General features: G+C 41.8%; 1 protein-coding gene across 1 annotated transcript in view; it reads left to right on the plus strand.

The window, feature by feature from the left end:
- Positions 1-442: 442 nt before the first annotated feature.
- DKK2 (dickkopf WNT signaling pathway inhibitor 2) overlaps positions 443-12,006 on the plus strand; it is a 41,658-nt gene continuing 30,094 nt past the window's right edge. Inside the window, exon 1 of the mRNA XM_057379085.1 lies at positions 443-1,436. Within this exon, the coding sequence (XP_057235068.1) occupies positions 1,179-1,436 (258 nt within the window). The 5' untranslated portion in view covers positions 443-1,178. The remainder of the gene's footprint in view (positions 1,437-12,006) is intronic.

Genomic DNA, 12,006 nt, shown 5'->3' on the forward strand with positions numbered 1-12,006 from the left:
CCGCTGGCTSGGGTACCAGGTTTGGCCAGTTTTGCCTGCGGGCCCCATTCCTTCAGAGCTCTGCGCGAATGACGGGCTTTGTGCTTGGAGCGTTTCGGGGAGCTGGAGCACCTCGACACGCGTGKCAGTGTGGCAGCCCGGTGTCGCGGAGGGAGCCCGGCGGGGCTGAGCCGCCGAGCGGGCTGGGCACGGCAGGAGCCGCAGCCGGGAGTGGGACAGCCTGGCCCGGGCTGACCCCGCCGGAGAGAGGGAGGGAAGCGAGGACGGACGGGACGAAAGTCGCTGCGCGGCGTGTTCCCCCGGGAATGGGGCTGCGGCGGGGCACTCGCTGCCRTAATAATAAGGGGGCCGGCGAGAGRCTCCGGGACCACCRAGTRCGAGGGGCAGCAGCGCAGGAAGCCCTATGGGCTCTGCCTCCCCTCCCGGGTCCCGGCGCTCCCGCCGCGATGGGGCCGGTCCCGGGGCTCCCCGCGCCCCGGATGCCCAGAACCCCTCGCCCCGCACCGCCGGGCTGCAGCAGGAGGAGGAGGAGAGGAGGAGGAGGAGGAAGAAGAGTAGGAGGAGACCGGCGCTTTCACTCCCGCTGACTGCAGAGGCTGAGGCAAAAGACAGAAAAAGGAGGAGGGGAATAAAAAGTAAAGAGCGGGGGGAGAGAGAGTGAAAGAAAACTAAGCCCAGCTTTTGCCGGTGCTGCTTGGATTGGATCTGGTTTGAGTTTCCTCTCTGCTGGCTTGAGCAGCAAGAGAAGGAGGAGTGGGGGGAAGTAACTCGCTCACTCTTCCTCTGAAGCTTAAGCAAACGTGCTGGTGCCTGMGCTGGCGGGGAGCTGCCCGGGTGCAGTTGTCTCGCAGCTTATTCCTCCCAGTTGCTAAAGAATTGCCTGGACTTCTCGAGGACCCGGAGGAAAAAGACATCACAGACGTGACAGTTSCTCAGTGCCTATTGACTTGACACAGTTTTGGCTTTTTCCTAGGGGATTATTTTTAAAAATTATTTTTCTCCCGTTTCTCTCCGAACAGCAGTTCCTTGAGTGGCTTTGAAATCAATTGCTTTCTTAACAACTTCGGGACATATTTTAAAAAACTTTTTTTCCCACTCTCTCCTGTGTTTATTGCCAAAAAAAAAAAAAAAAAAAAAAAAAAAGGAAAAAGAAAGATAATCCTTTTGGGGGAGGGGAGATGATCGTGCTGATGTGGAATAAGTGCTCCTGCTGTCTCCTCTTACTAGCCGCGGTCCTGATCGTGGAGAGCTCCCAGCTAGACAGCTCCAGCTCCAAGGTGAACTCCATCAAGTCCACCCTGATGGGGGAGGCTCCAACTCAGGCAACCAACAGATCTGCAGGCATCCACCAGGGACTGATGCTTGCTAGCAGTAAGAAGGGCAAAATCCTAGAGCAGATGGGAAAACCTCCCAAGCACTATCACCGGCAAGGAGAGGTAGGACATTGCTTCATTGCTCAAGTGTCTGTCCGTGTGCTATRTGTAAATAGTTGCTAGTCTTCCTCTTACATTGTTTTCAGAGCTTTAGTGTGCTAAATTAATTGATTTACTTCATTGGGCTTGCCTGGGACAATATCRTCTCACAACTGGTGTTAAGAACTGTGCAAATGGGAGCCGGGTGGTTYAAACCAGTTGTTTTTCTCTATAGGATTAATAACTGATAGAAGTAAGAGCAATCTAAAAAACTAACATCTTTGGCATTTCTTTGTTTGATTCTTTCAAAAGGCTGCCAGAAGCAAAGGAAGAAATTTCTTGTTAACTCTCAAGACAGTAAATAAGTTGAATTTGAATATGTGAGGAAAATTTGAAAGTGAAGTAAAAATTCACAGCAGGGAAACAAACTTGGTTTTAGAAATAACACCTGGCAAGTTGATCTCTGGTATGTTGATCCTTTGTGAGAATAAAAAAAAAMATTCTATCCCAGTGGTATAGTTTAAGGTACAGTCATTTGTTTAATARGACAGAAAACAAATTCTAGTTTTCTTGTCCAGAGTACACTCCAGTGGTGGTAGAAGTTTTGGTTATGAAAATTTGAATGTAAAGAAGAGAGAAAGATTATAGAAAAAGAAAGGTTATGGGAGAAAAAAAAGGTCCTGACTTGCTTGTGCAACCTTCTTTTCTCTCTACCCTGCCTGGAAACTTGAAAGTCAGATTGGAAATAATCTTCATTCAACTATCTTTTGTGCTAAACTATAAAGCAGAATTTTAAGCCATCAGTCCTGTGCTTCCTTCTCAAGTCTCAACTTTGACAGTATGAATGTTGTGTGTTGTGATGCTGAAGGAGGTAGACTTCTTCAGAAAATATAGATTTTATTGGGTATTATTAGTATCTCTAAATACAGCTGCTTTTCATAAGCAACATTGTAGCAGCAAGAGAGCTGCCAACATTCAGCACTAAAAAGGCAAAATACTCAATGCCTGAAGGGTCTGTATCTTGCTTGAATATTCCTTAAAGCAGCAGAGGGGCTGAGAATTCAAGTAATCTAGTGAATTTGCTAAAGGGTTTCACATCAGTTTCCCAACAACTGAATGTTATAATTTGGTTTTTGTGTGCAGGCGTAATAACAGTAGGGGTAGTTTTGGTTTTTGCGTGTGAGAAATTTATTTTTAAGCTCCTCCAAGCTTTCTTTCCCTAACCACTCAATTATTTTATAATTTACTAAGAATTTTGTTTGCCTCTCCTTACCTCTAAGCAAAGTTTCGCAAAGATGCTGTGATGAAGTTTCATAATTACTAGTGTGCTCTCATATAGTTCACATTGTGCTAATTTACTGTGTTGAATCACCTTGAGCAAGTAGAGGAGCCCAATACAGCTTCTTATATGTTCYCCTTGGATTTTCTTTTGTTTTCAATGTAGTCACAAAATGCCAAAACACAGGTCCTGTTTTCCCACTGASTGTTACCTGTCTCATGAGTTCTGTGAGTCTGTGCTGTGCAGCCTTTGCCTTTTGGGAAAGCCTTGACACTTTCCCGCGTGTACAACATCCTTGGCTTTTCACTGGGTATTTGGCGCAGTGCTGAAAAGAACGGATTATAATTCCTCCATTTCCTGATAAACAAGTTGTACTGCCCACCAGTTGCATTTGCAAGATTTGCCCCTAACTTACCAGCCTGGACTGGCATTTTCTGGGCACTTCTAGTTGCTGGCATGAACTCACAAGGTACGCTTCAAGTGAGACACAGCCCTGTAAGTATCTTTAGTGGTAGAAGAGACATCACAGATGTTAAGACATCATGTTTGTAACATAAGCAGAGACCCCTGGAGAACTGGTGGCTGTGACTCCCAGGGAGTGAAGCCTGACCTCCCATCAAGGGCTGTCAGCACTGAATTTACCCTCTCTCCCTGAGACTCTGTCCCCAGATCCTGCGTGGCCTCACACAGATGTATGTGAAAATGACACAGATTTGCTCCCAATAATTCTAGATGCTACTTTTGGCCATCCGCCTGAAGCAACACAGTTAACACAGAATTGCAATAAAAAGAAGAAAATAAGGGAAAAGACAAGAAAAGGAAAATGAAAGAGAAGAAAAGAGAAGAAAAGGATGAAAGGGAGTATTTTTTGTGAGAATGTTTTCTCCTGGGTGATATTTCCAGCTGTCGGGTTGGTAAGCCACTGCGTTTTTTAACAGCGGTGTCACGCATATCAACCAATTAAGACATGATATTTTCATAATTTTTTAAGTACTCTCTAATTAGGTTAGTGGTTWATTTGTTTAGGTTATGGGACTTGGCACTGAAGTTTACCATGCCACTTGCAAAAGAATAAGCCTATGCTTTTCTTTCTAAAACTATCCRTTGAATTAGTGGAATCTGTAATGTCTCAAAAGAGTATCTTTTACATCTTTTTGGCAACTTTAGATGGTGAGTGGGGTGTCATGTTTACAACTAGGAAATAGTGTTAGTAAGGACCAAGGATGTGCAAGTTAAAGAAAAAATTAATAGAATTTTACTTTCGTGACTTCTCTGAGCTGTGCTTTCAGCTCTGCACATACACGTGGTGGAAATCACCAAAACTGATGAAAGGACCATCAGCCTACAACCTATTTGCTTTTCAATTATGTTAATTTGCAGGACTAGGAGCAACTTGGGAGTGTTTAATTAGCAATAAATCAACTGATACAATAGTTCATGGCTTATCTGGAGTGCTGATGTTCTTCAGCTGGTAGTTACAGGGCTTCTGCCCAGAAAGGGAAGATCCAGCGCTCTTTTGTCAGGCAAAGTTCCAGTTTAAATTAATGAAAATACTCACATGAGCAAAGCAAGCTGATCCAGCTTGCAGAGAGACTGGCGGGACAAATGTGGATTTTAGTAAGACTTAACATTTTTATGTCTTTCTCAGGAATAATATTTATTTTCTGTTCTTATTCCCTTTACTGCCTTGGATCAGCAGAGAATGAGAAGCACTGATGTGCTAAATCGGTGAGATTTCATTCTCTTCACTGTTCTTCACTGTCTCTCCTGTTTTTCATTCTCTGCAAACTGTTAATGTTTCCCCAATTTCATAGAGAATCAGGAAGTATCTACAGCATTTGCACAAGGGAAAAATATGTTCAGAAATAGTACTGAACAGTGCATTCTAATCTAGGTTACTTTGGGGGCCTCAGCTTTATATTGTTTGAAAAAATGATTGTCAGTAATCAATTCCCTTTCAGAACTTGATTTAGAAAAATGATTCTAGGGACATCCAACATCTCAGTTCTGTGGCTTTCTGTGAAAGTGTTCTGGATATAATCCCTCTCTAGGTAAACATTATACTGTGWATATGTTAATAATTGGCAGTGAAGAAAGAATTAATTTTTCTGTTTGTTAGCTATAACTTCTACTGTGTTTGGGCAAGGTCTCCCACATGAGTGCCCTAGCTCAACTATGGAGATACAGGCTGAAAGGGAAAACAGAASCTAAAGTCCAGTGATTAAAAAGCATAGCCTTTCCACAGATTGCTGGTTGATGGCTTTGTAGCCTCTTTAATTCACCTGACCATCTTTTTGACTTCTTGTCTCTGGGTTATGGTCCCCTCTCTCCTCTGAGGTTTGTCCCCTCCCTCAATTGCACTCCTTCACACTCAACCACCTTTAATGATCTGGTAGGCTGTGACCTACCCAACTTCATTTCCAGCTGTTTCCCTTCTCTAGTTTGGGTGCTATTATCTTCTCTCCTTCCCACCTCCTGGCCACAAGCCATTGTTTCAGTTCATTCCTTGGCAAGATGCGTCTCTTTTTCCCTTTGTCGCTTTGCCACTGCATAGCGGTTTGGGTTTGTGCTTCCCATTGACACTGTCCCTTCTCCACGCACATGATGGGAGCAGTAACAAAGAGAAGAGCTGGGGCATCCAGGAGAGGGAACCAGGGCATCTGTGGGGTTCACGAAGAGGTAACAAGGTCTGGAAAAGTGAGAGAGGATTGAAAAGCTCTGATAAGTTTTAACACTGGAGAGGCACAATAGMCAGCTATCAGATAAGCCTTACTCTTCCAAATGCACTCGGTTTAATGTTAAAGATGTGTTTATTTTTTTTAACTCTATTGCAGCTTGAGCTAAGAGGCTTAAGACCACAGAAGCCAAACCAAAGAGGCATTTATTCAAATGACTAATTTGATACCRATCTTGTACCTATTAACACATGGACATACATGTGTTTCTTGGACAGGACATAGTTACCCACAAGGACTTGCTAGAAAATGTTTGGATGATGCTTTGTAAAGAATAAAACAGCATGAGATGTAGTAATTGAATGCAGTGCTCTGACAATATTGCAATAAAATGTACCAAAGACACCAAAAATGTAACCACAATATCTTAAATAGCTAGCAACCAAGACAGTATAAATTATTTCTCCATAGGATTAAAAWTAAATTAATTAAAATAACTAGAAATTACATCCAGGAATAGCTGGTTGGGTTTTTTTTTTTCTTAAAAAAAAAGTTCAGAATTGCTAAATCTGCATAGTCACCAGAGAATCTACTCTTTGCCCTTGCTGTTTGATTTAGAAATCTGGGTGACATACTGGTTTACTGGCAGCAGTCTTTCTAAATACTGGCTTCTCTCTTAATTGCAAAAAATGGGATGCAGAGCATTATTTCCTTCCTGGSCCATGTTTGGTGTCCCCTTCAAATTGTTATCATTAATTGACTTTTTAATAGAAAGCAAAAGGTCCTCTAACGTAGCTTTAGTACAACTATTTACTATGAGATTTKCAGCAATGCCTAGAAAATTTCAAGAACTCTGATGTACTGCTGGATGTGCAAGTATTTAGGAAGAGTCAGTCTCTATATGGAAACTTTGTCASAGCTTAATGACAACACAGAAGATGATGAAGCATGATTACATTTTCCCCTCAGAAAAATGAGTCTGATTAACTCATTATGTTTGAATAACTGATGCTTTGCAGATGCAAATATAGCACAAGTTTAATTTTGATCTTAATTATCTCAGCGCCGGATGTATCTTGCAAGCACTTCATATCTCATGGCTTGTCAGTAGAGCCTTTGGTCCTTTTACACTTGTACTTACAAATGCCTCACCCTGGAAATGTCATTCAGGAGGAATTTAGCTCTGCAAAGGAGGAGCACCATGAAGCTTCTGCTTCTGTTTGATTTTTCCAGCATTGCTTTCCTCTCCACGTTTTGCATATCTGCTAATTTTTTTTAAGTATATCCTACCAGGTTTTGTATATGTGTAAAAATGTTAATTTGAAAAACACCTTAAAAGCAGGGAGTTTTCCCCTTTTGTGTGTTCTTGCCAAAGTCCCTGCTGAGTTGTGCCACTACCCACATGCATGCACTGGTTGTGGCTGGCAAGAATCAGGGTGTGGTGGGACACACATGGAGCCAGAAGCTCCTGCTTGGCCCATCATTGCCACGGGGTTTGTGTCACCGTGTCCTGTCCTGATGCTGTGGAGATTTGTGTTGGTTTTGTCACTGCATTCATGAAACGTTTGAGGAGCTGAAGTTTGTATGATGCCCCAGAAATGGTTGAGAAAACTGGAGGCCACCATTCTGCTTTTTCTGAATTGGTAAAACTCCAAGTGTATTAAAAATTTTATATATATATATATATATATATATATATATATGTATATATATATATATATATATTTTCTTGTGAACTGCTGATAATTCTTTTAAAATCTTTGTCTGTTACTGCAGTGTTCTAGGCTGTGTTTCTGGTACTTTTAGGTTGATACCTATAGGAAGCCTCTATGAGCTTCATATCCGTGGATGCGAAAAGCCAATACAAAAGCCAAGAAGATCAGAAGGTTTGTTTTGTGACTTTTTTAAAATGAATTTTGTCTGCAAAGGTATTTATTTTCATTAGAGACCACGAACYTTCATCCCTTCTTTTTTCCATCAAGTGTAGGATGTGCAATGCCAGTTTGTGTCCCCACACCATCACTTTTCTTCAGTGTAACTTTGTTCCATTTTTTGAAGATCAAATTTATTCTAATGGAAATTTTAATGAACATCAAGCAATTTTCAAATTGTAATGAAATGTGAAAATAGATGGATTTACGATACCTCCAAACTTATTGCAGCATCCTTTGCTGTAGAATGGGCTACAGAAAGTAGCGTTARAGAGAAAGTGCGATGGCTTAAAGGGATACATATGTTCATACTAAAGGACAGCATAATACTAAATCACAACAATCTTCAAATAATATAATGAGTTCTGTTCATCTTACTTACAGTTTTCTTGAGATCAGCCTTAAATCCATCTATGATTTATACATTAAAATGGAGCTTGAGTTTATGAAAATAAATGGATACAAACACAGAGTGGGAACACGGAGTTCACTCATTCAGCAGTTATTTTGTKTTACTAACGGAAGGAGCTACAAATGCTACAATGCTACGAAAAAGAAAAAAAAAAGCTCAAAAGTGGTTGGGTTTTCCCCCCTCAAAGCCACATGAGCACACGGTTCAGCCCCTTGGGACTTCCTTAAAGCTGAGCTTTGATATGATTGAATTTTCATATGCATAGTAATGAATCTTTGAGCATGCATGTTGCACATGTGTAGTGCAAATGGCACTGGTTTAGCGTTTTTCAGCAGTAAGCAAAGGCAGACTGCTCYGCACATGCTTGGGAATGAGGTGTTGCTTCACTCTGCAAGGCCTCTGCCTCATTCTCCGTGCATCATGTAAGTGTGAACCAGGCTGTGCATGCTTTTAAAAGCGTATTTATCGGTCCAGTGAACGAGAGCACAGGGTTCAGTTCTACGTGTTTTGGCAGGCTGCCTCGAGTAAAGCAGTGACTTGCTGTCAGCATGATCTCCTCTCTGCAATCTGAAATGACTGTAGTGGAGATCTCTTAAAGGAACTGTGAACACAATACACTTAGGTTGCTGCAGGAAACTTCTATTCTTGGAATCTCTTTCTTAACTAGAGCAGCATCAGGGAAAGTAATGAATCTGATGGGGAAAGATCTCCTTTCCTTTTCCTTTTGCACAGAGCAAGGTAGCTTCTAGAATTGGGTTTGTTTTCTTATTTTTTTTGCTATAGGATCCTACAGAAAATGGTGCACCTCTTCCTGACAGTCTGAAAAGATACTAAACTGGACATTCTGCTGTGGCCTGAACTGTCAGGGTTAGCACATACTGCAGTGTACTTGCCATATTTTTTTGTTTCTTTTTTTTTTTTTTGGCTTGAGAATGAGAGTGAAGAGCCCTTCCACCAAGTTTGTTGTGGACTCATGCTGTTTTCTACCTGAAAAAATAAAAGTTTGTGTTTATCTGTGTATTTTGGGCTTTTAGGTTGCCCACAAAGAGACTGAGCTGTGAATCTTGTACTCTTCCTTTGGTAGGAGTACTGGGTGGATATTTTCCATCTTTCCTTTTCAAAAATCATCTCCCCGTCATTCTTCAGGAGGGAGGGAAGGAGACAGAAGATATCAAGTGTTCATGTTTTGCCATTCTGCCATTCTTAAATTTTAGTTTATCACCCACTCAGGTAGCAATAATGATACCATATGACACATAACCAACCACTTTGTGYGAGCTGAACACTGTGAGGTTACTCAGCAAGACTGAAAATTGTTCTTTCAGACTGGTTCAGTTGTTGTTACTACCCACAAAACTAAATTTCCATTTGTATGGAATTCATAAYCAGCTCCTGTGGTGTGGGGAGAGTGGGTGTAGGTCAGAACTGAAGAATGGAAATTTTGGGAACTAAGKAAGGACCATGAAAACAGGAGGTTGCCAACCTCTCTCCATACTTACTCCACGTGGAGCCAAATGTTGGTTTCATCTTACAGGTAAAGACGAAAACTGCCTAGGCTTAAAAGCCTACTTTATAGTTTGATGGTAGTGCCAAACTGCTTAGCTGCATAAAATATTTTTGTAATTGTTTAAATAAATACAGAGTTTTAAAAACGCTCTTTAGGAATGCTTGTAAACTTCTGGGCTTGGATTTGTCCCCATTGCTATCTTCCAAACATCCCACTCCTCGCCAGGAGAATGGCTTTTTAACAAGAAGAATCCTCTGAAAATTGCTTTCTGAGGGGGTCCTGGCCACAGCAGCTGCAACAAATTGCCACTTAACTTCAGTCCCAATTGTTTTTTTATTGCTAAAAGGATAAGTGACCAAATGAATACTTGTATTAGAGCTTCACAACACTTTATTAAGTATCAAATTGTAGTGTGTGATGTTGTCTAACCAGAAGATTAACGTTTTCTCTGTGAAAGGAAATTTCTCTCAGACTTTGTACCAATGCTTAAGCTGAGAGAGGGTGGGAAAGTCCTGCCAATCCCAAACTGCTCTGTGCTTAGGCTGTTTTAGGGCTTTCCTCTGCTGGGACTGGCCAGTGATGTCAGTACAAGCAGAGCTGTAACAGCACAAGGCAGCTGAGGAGTCACAGCACCGCAATCCATGGCATGTTGGTCCATCCCTGCTGAGGAAACAAGTCCACAAGAAGTATTTCCTGAACAAGAGGGTTTTGAGTAGCAGCACAGCTTCAGYATAGCTCAGATTATGCTAACTGGGAAGCATTTTTGGCATGATTTTCCAAATAAGCAACACAGAGCCCAGGAAGATCAATAAAGAATGGAGCAAAACCGTGAGAGGGTGGAGGAGGCTTGCTTGTGTCTTTGWGCAGAATTTGCCACCAGGAAAGGAGGTGCAGCTCTGCTTGCCTTCCTCTCAGGCTCTCTGCTCTAACTTTGAGGATCCCTCCTTCCCCAGGTGTGCTGGGCTCACTGTCATAGCTGTAGGTTTGGGATTTGGGTTTGGTTTTGCCCATTACATTTGCAAGGATGACGCCTTTCCTTAAGCACTATCTTCTTAAGTTATCAATGAAGAATAAATAAGAGAATCTTTATCACAGGCACACATATGCACTGCAGTTGTGAAGGGAACTCTTAAACTGTTTATGAGTGCACAAAGCTCCACGAACAAAGAGGGCAGAAAATAACGTTGTCATTTTAAGGAAAAATATGTTTTAAGGCCTTGTTAAAAAAATAAAGCCAAAACAGAACAGCAAATGGGCTGCAGATTGTGTAAAAGAGATTAGCATTCTGAAAATTTTTAGCTTGTGCCACAGACAGTCCCAGTTAATCAAGATGCCATTTGACAGTGGTATCCACTATCAGGCTCTTGTCTCAGAGAGTTACCCACAAAATCTTCTTCCAATGGGAACAAGCAGGCAAGTAGGACAGCACTGCCATAACTCTGTTTTAAAGGTTCCAGATGACTAGAAGTCAATGCACACATTGTACGAACAGGTGTGATAGTGGGGTGTGAGTTGTAGGTCTGGGGTGTCCTTGTCACTCATAAATTTGGTGGSATTAAAGCCTATTTTACAGTTAAAGGTACAGAGAAAGCTCAAAGATGCCTAAAATGAGAGAAAACACACTATTCTCTTTAACAGCCACGTGATGATATCTTCATTTGTTTGGAACAACTTTCAGGTACACTCAGGGTAGCATCCATAATGATGGYGACCCAAACAAAAGTGATGTAACTCACTCTCTTCCACACAGGTTTTCAGCAGAAGCACAAAAAAAATTTTGCTACAAACACAAGTTCATGCTGCCCAGAAATGCCACCCTTCAGCTCCTTACTCTGCAAAATGAGCTGTTTCATTTCCCTTCTTATCCAAGAAGTGCCACACACAGCACAGAAAGCYATCTCAGAAGTTTGGCCCTTTTTACCAATAGGATAAATCTGAAATGTATTTATGTACCTAATTCCCTGAATGTTCCCAGTGGGAATTACATTCTGCATGCTTTTGGGGAGTGGGRTCGAGGTGTTTTCCATGCACAAGAGAAATTCAGTGGAAACTGTCTGAGGCTCAGTGAAAGGCATACTCAGGGACAAGGACCTTTCTTTCATCACCTATGTAAGACAGTCCAAGTTTGGTTATAAAAATAATGTTTTGTAATTATTATTATAGRAAAGTTAAATCAGAATAATTTACTTTGTTCCTTCAATGATGAAATAGTTGTGGGAAAGATCAGTTATAGATCTTATCTGAGGTCGCAGACCCAGTTACTCTGGCCCCTTCTCTCTGGGTTCCAATCTTCATCGAGAGTAATCATTTTCTTAAACCAGCTTTTTAAAATTTTTTTTTCTTCTCTGTGAAACTGGACGAGAATGCAGAGATGTTGCAAGGAGAGCTGTAGAGCTTGTCTTTAATGAGTCTCTTCCTGACCCACCCTATGTAAAGCAGTTGACACATCATGTGTTGTGCAGCTGGGAAGGCTACCCTGGCACATGTCTCTGATATATGAACGTATTGACTTTGGCCTTTTGGAGGCACCGGTCCCATGCTGTTCTCCAGAGTCGTGTTTAAGTCATTTCCCAGATACYGTGGATATAGGGGCGGTAGGAGCAAAAGCTGAAGCGGAGTTCACGCTTTCAGATTTAGCTGGTTCTGTGAAAACAGATTGCGCAACACAGACTGATAGCTTCTGGATTTGATTTTCTCTCTTTCCTTGGTTTGACCTCCAGTGCTCCTTCTGTCAGCTGGTCACTGTTCGATTCTGAAGTTGTAGAGTTTGGGTTTGTGTGTGTGTGTGTG

This window comes from Malurus melanocephalus, unplaced genomic scaffold, assembly GCF_030028575.1.
Source record: "Malurus melanocephalus ecotype Western Australia unplaced genomic scaffold, MMel_1.1 scaffold_386, whole genome shotgun sequence".
Taxonomy (NCBI): domain Eukaryota; kingdom Metazoa; phylum Chordata; class Aves; order Passeriformes; family Maluridae; genus Malurus; species Malurus melanocephalus.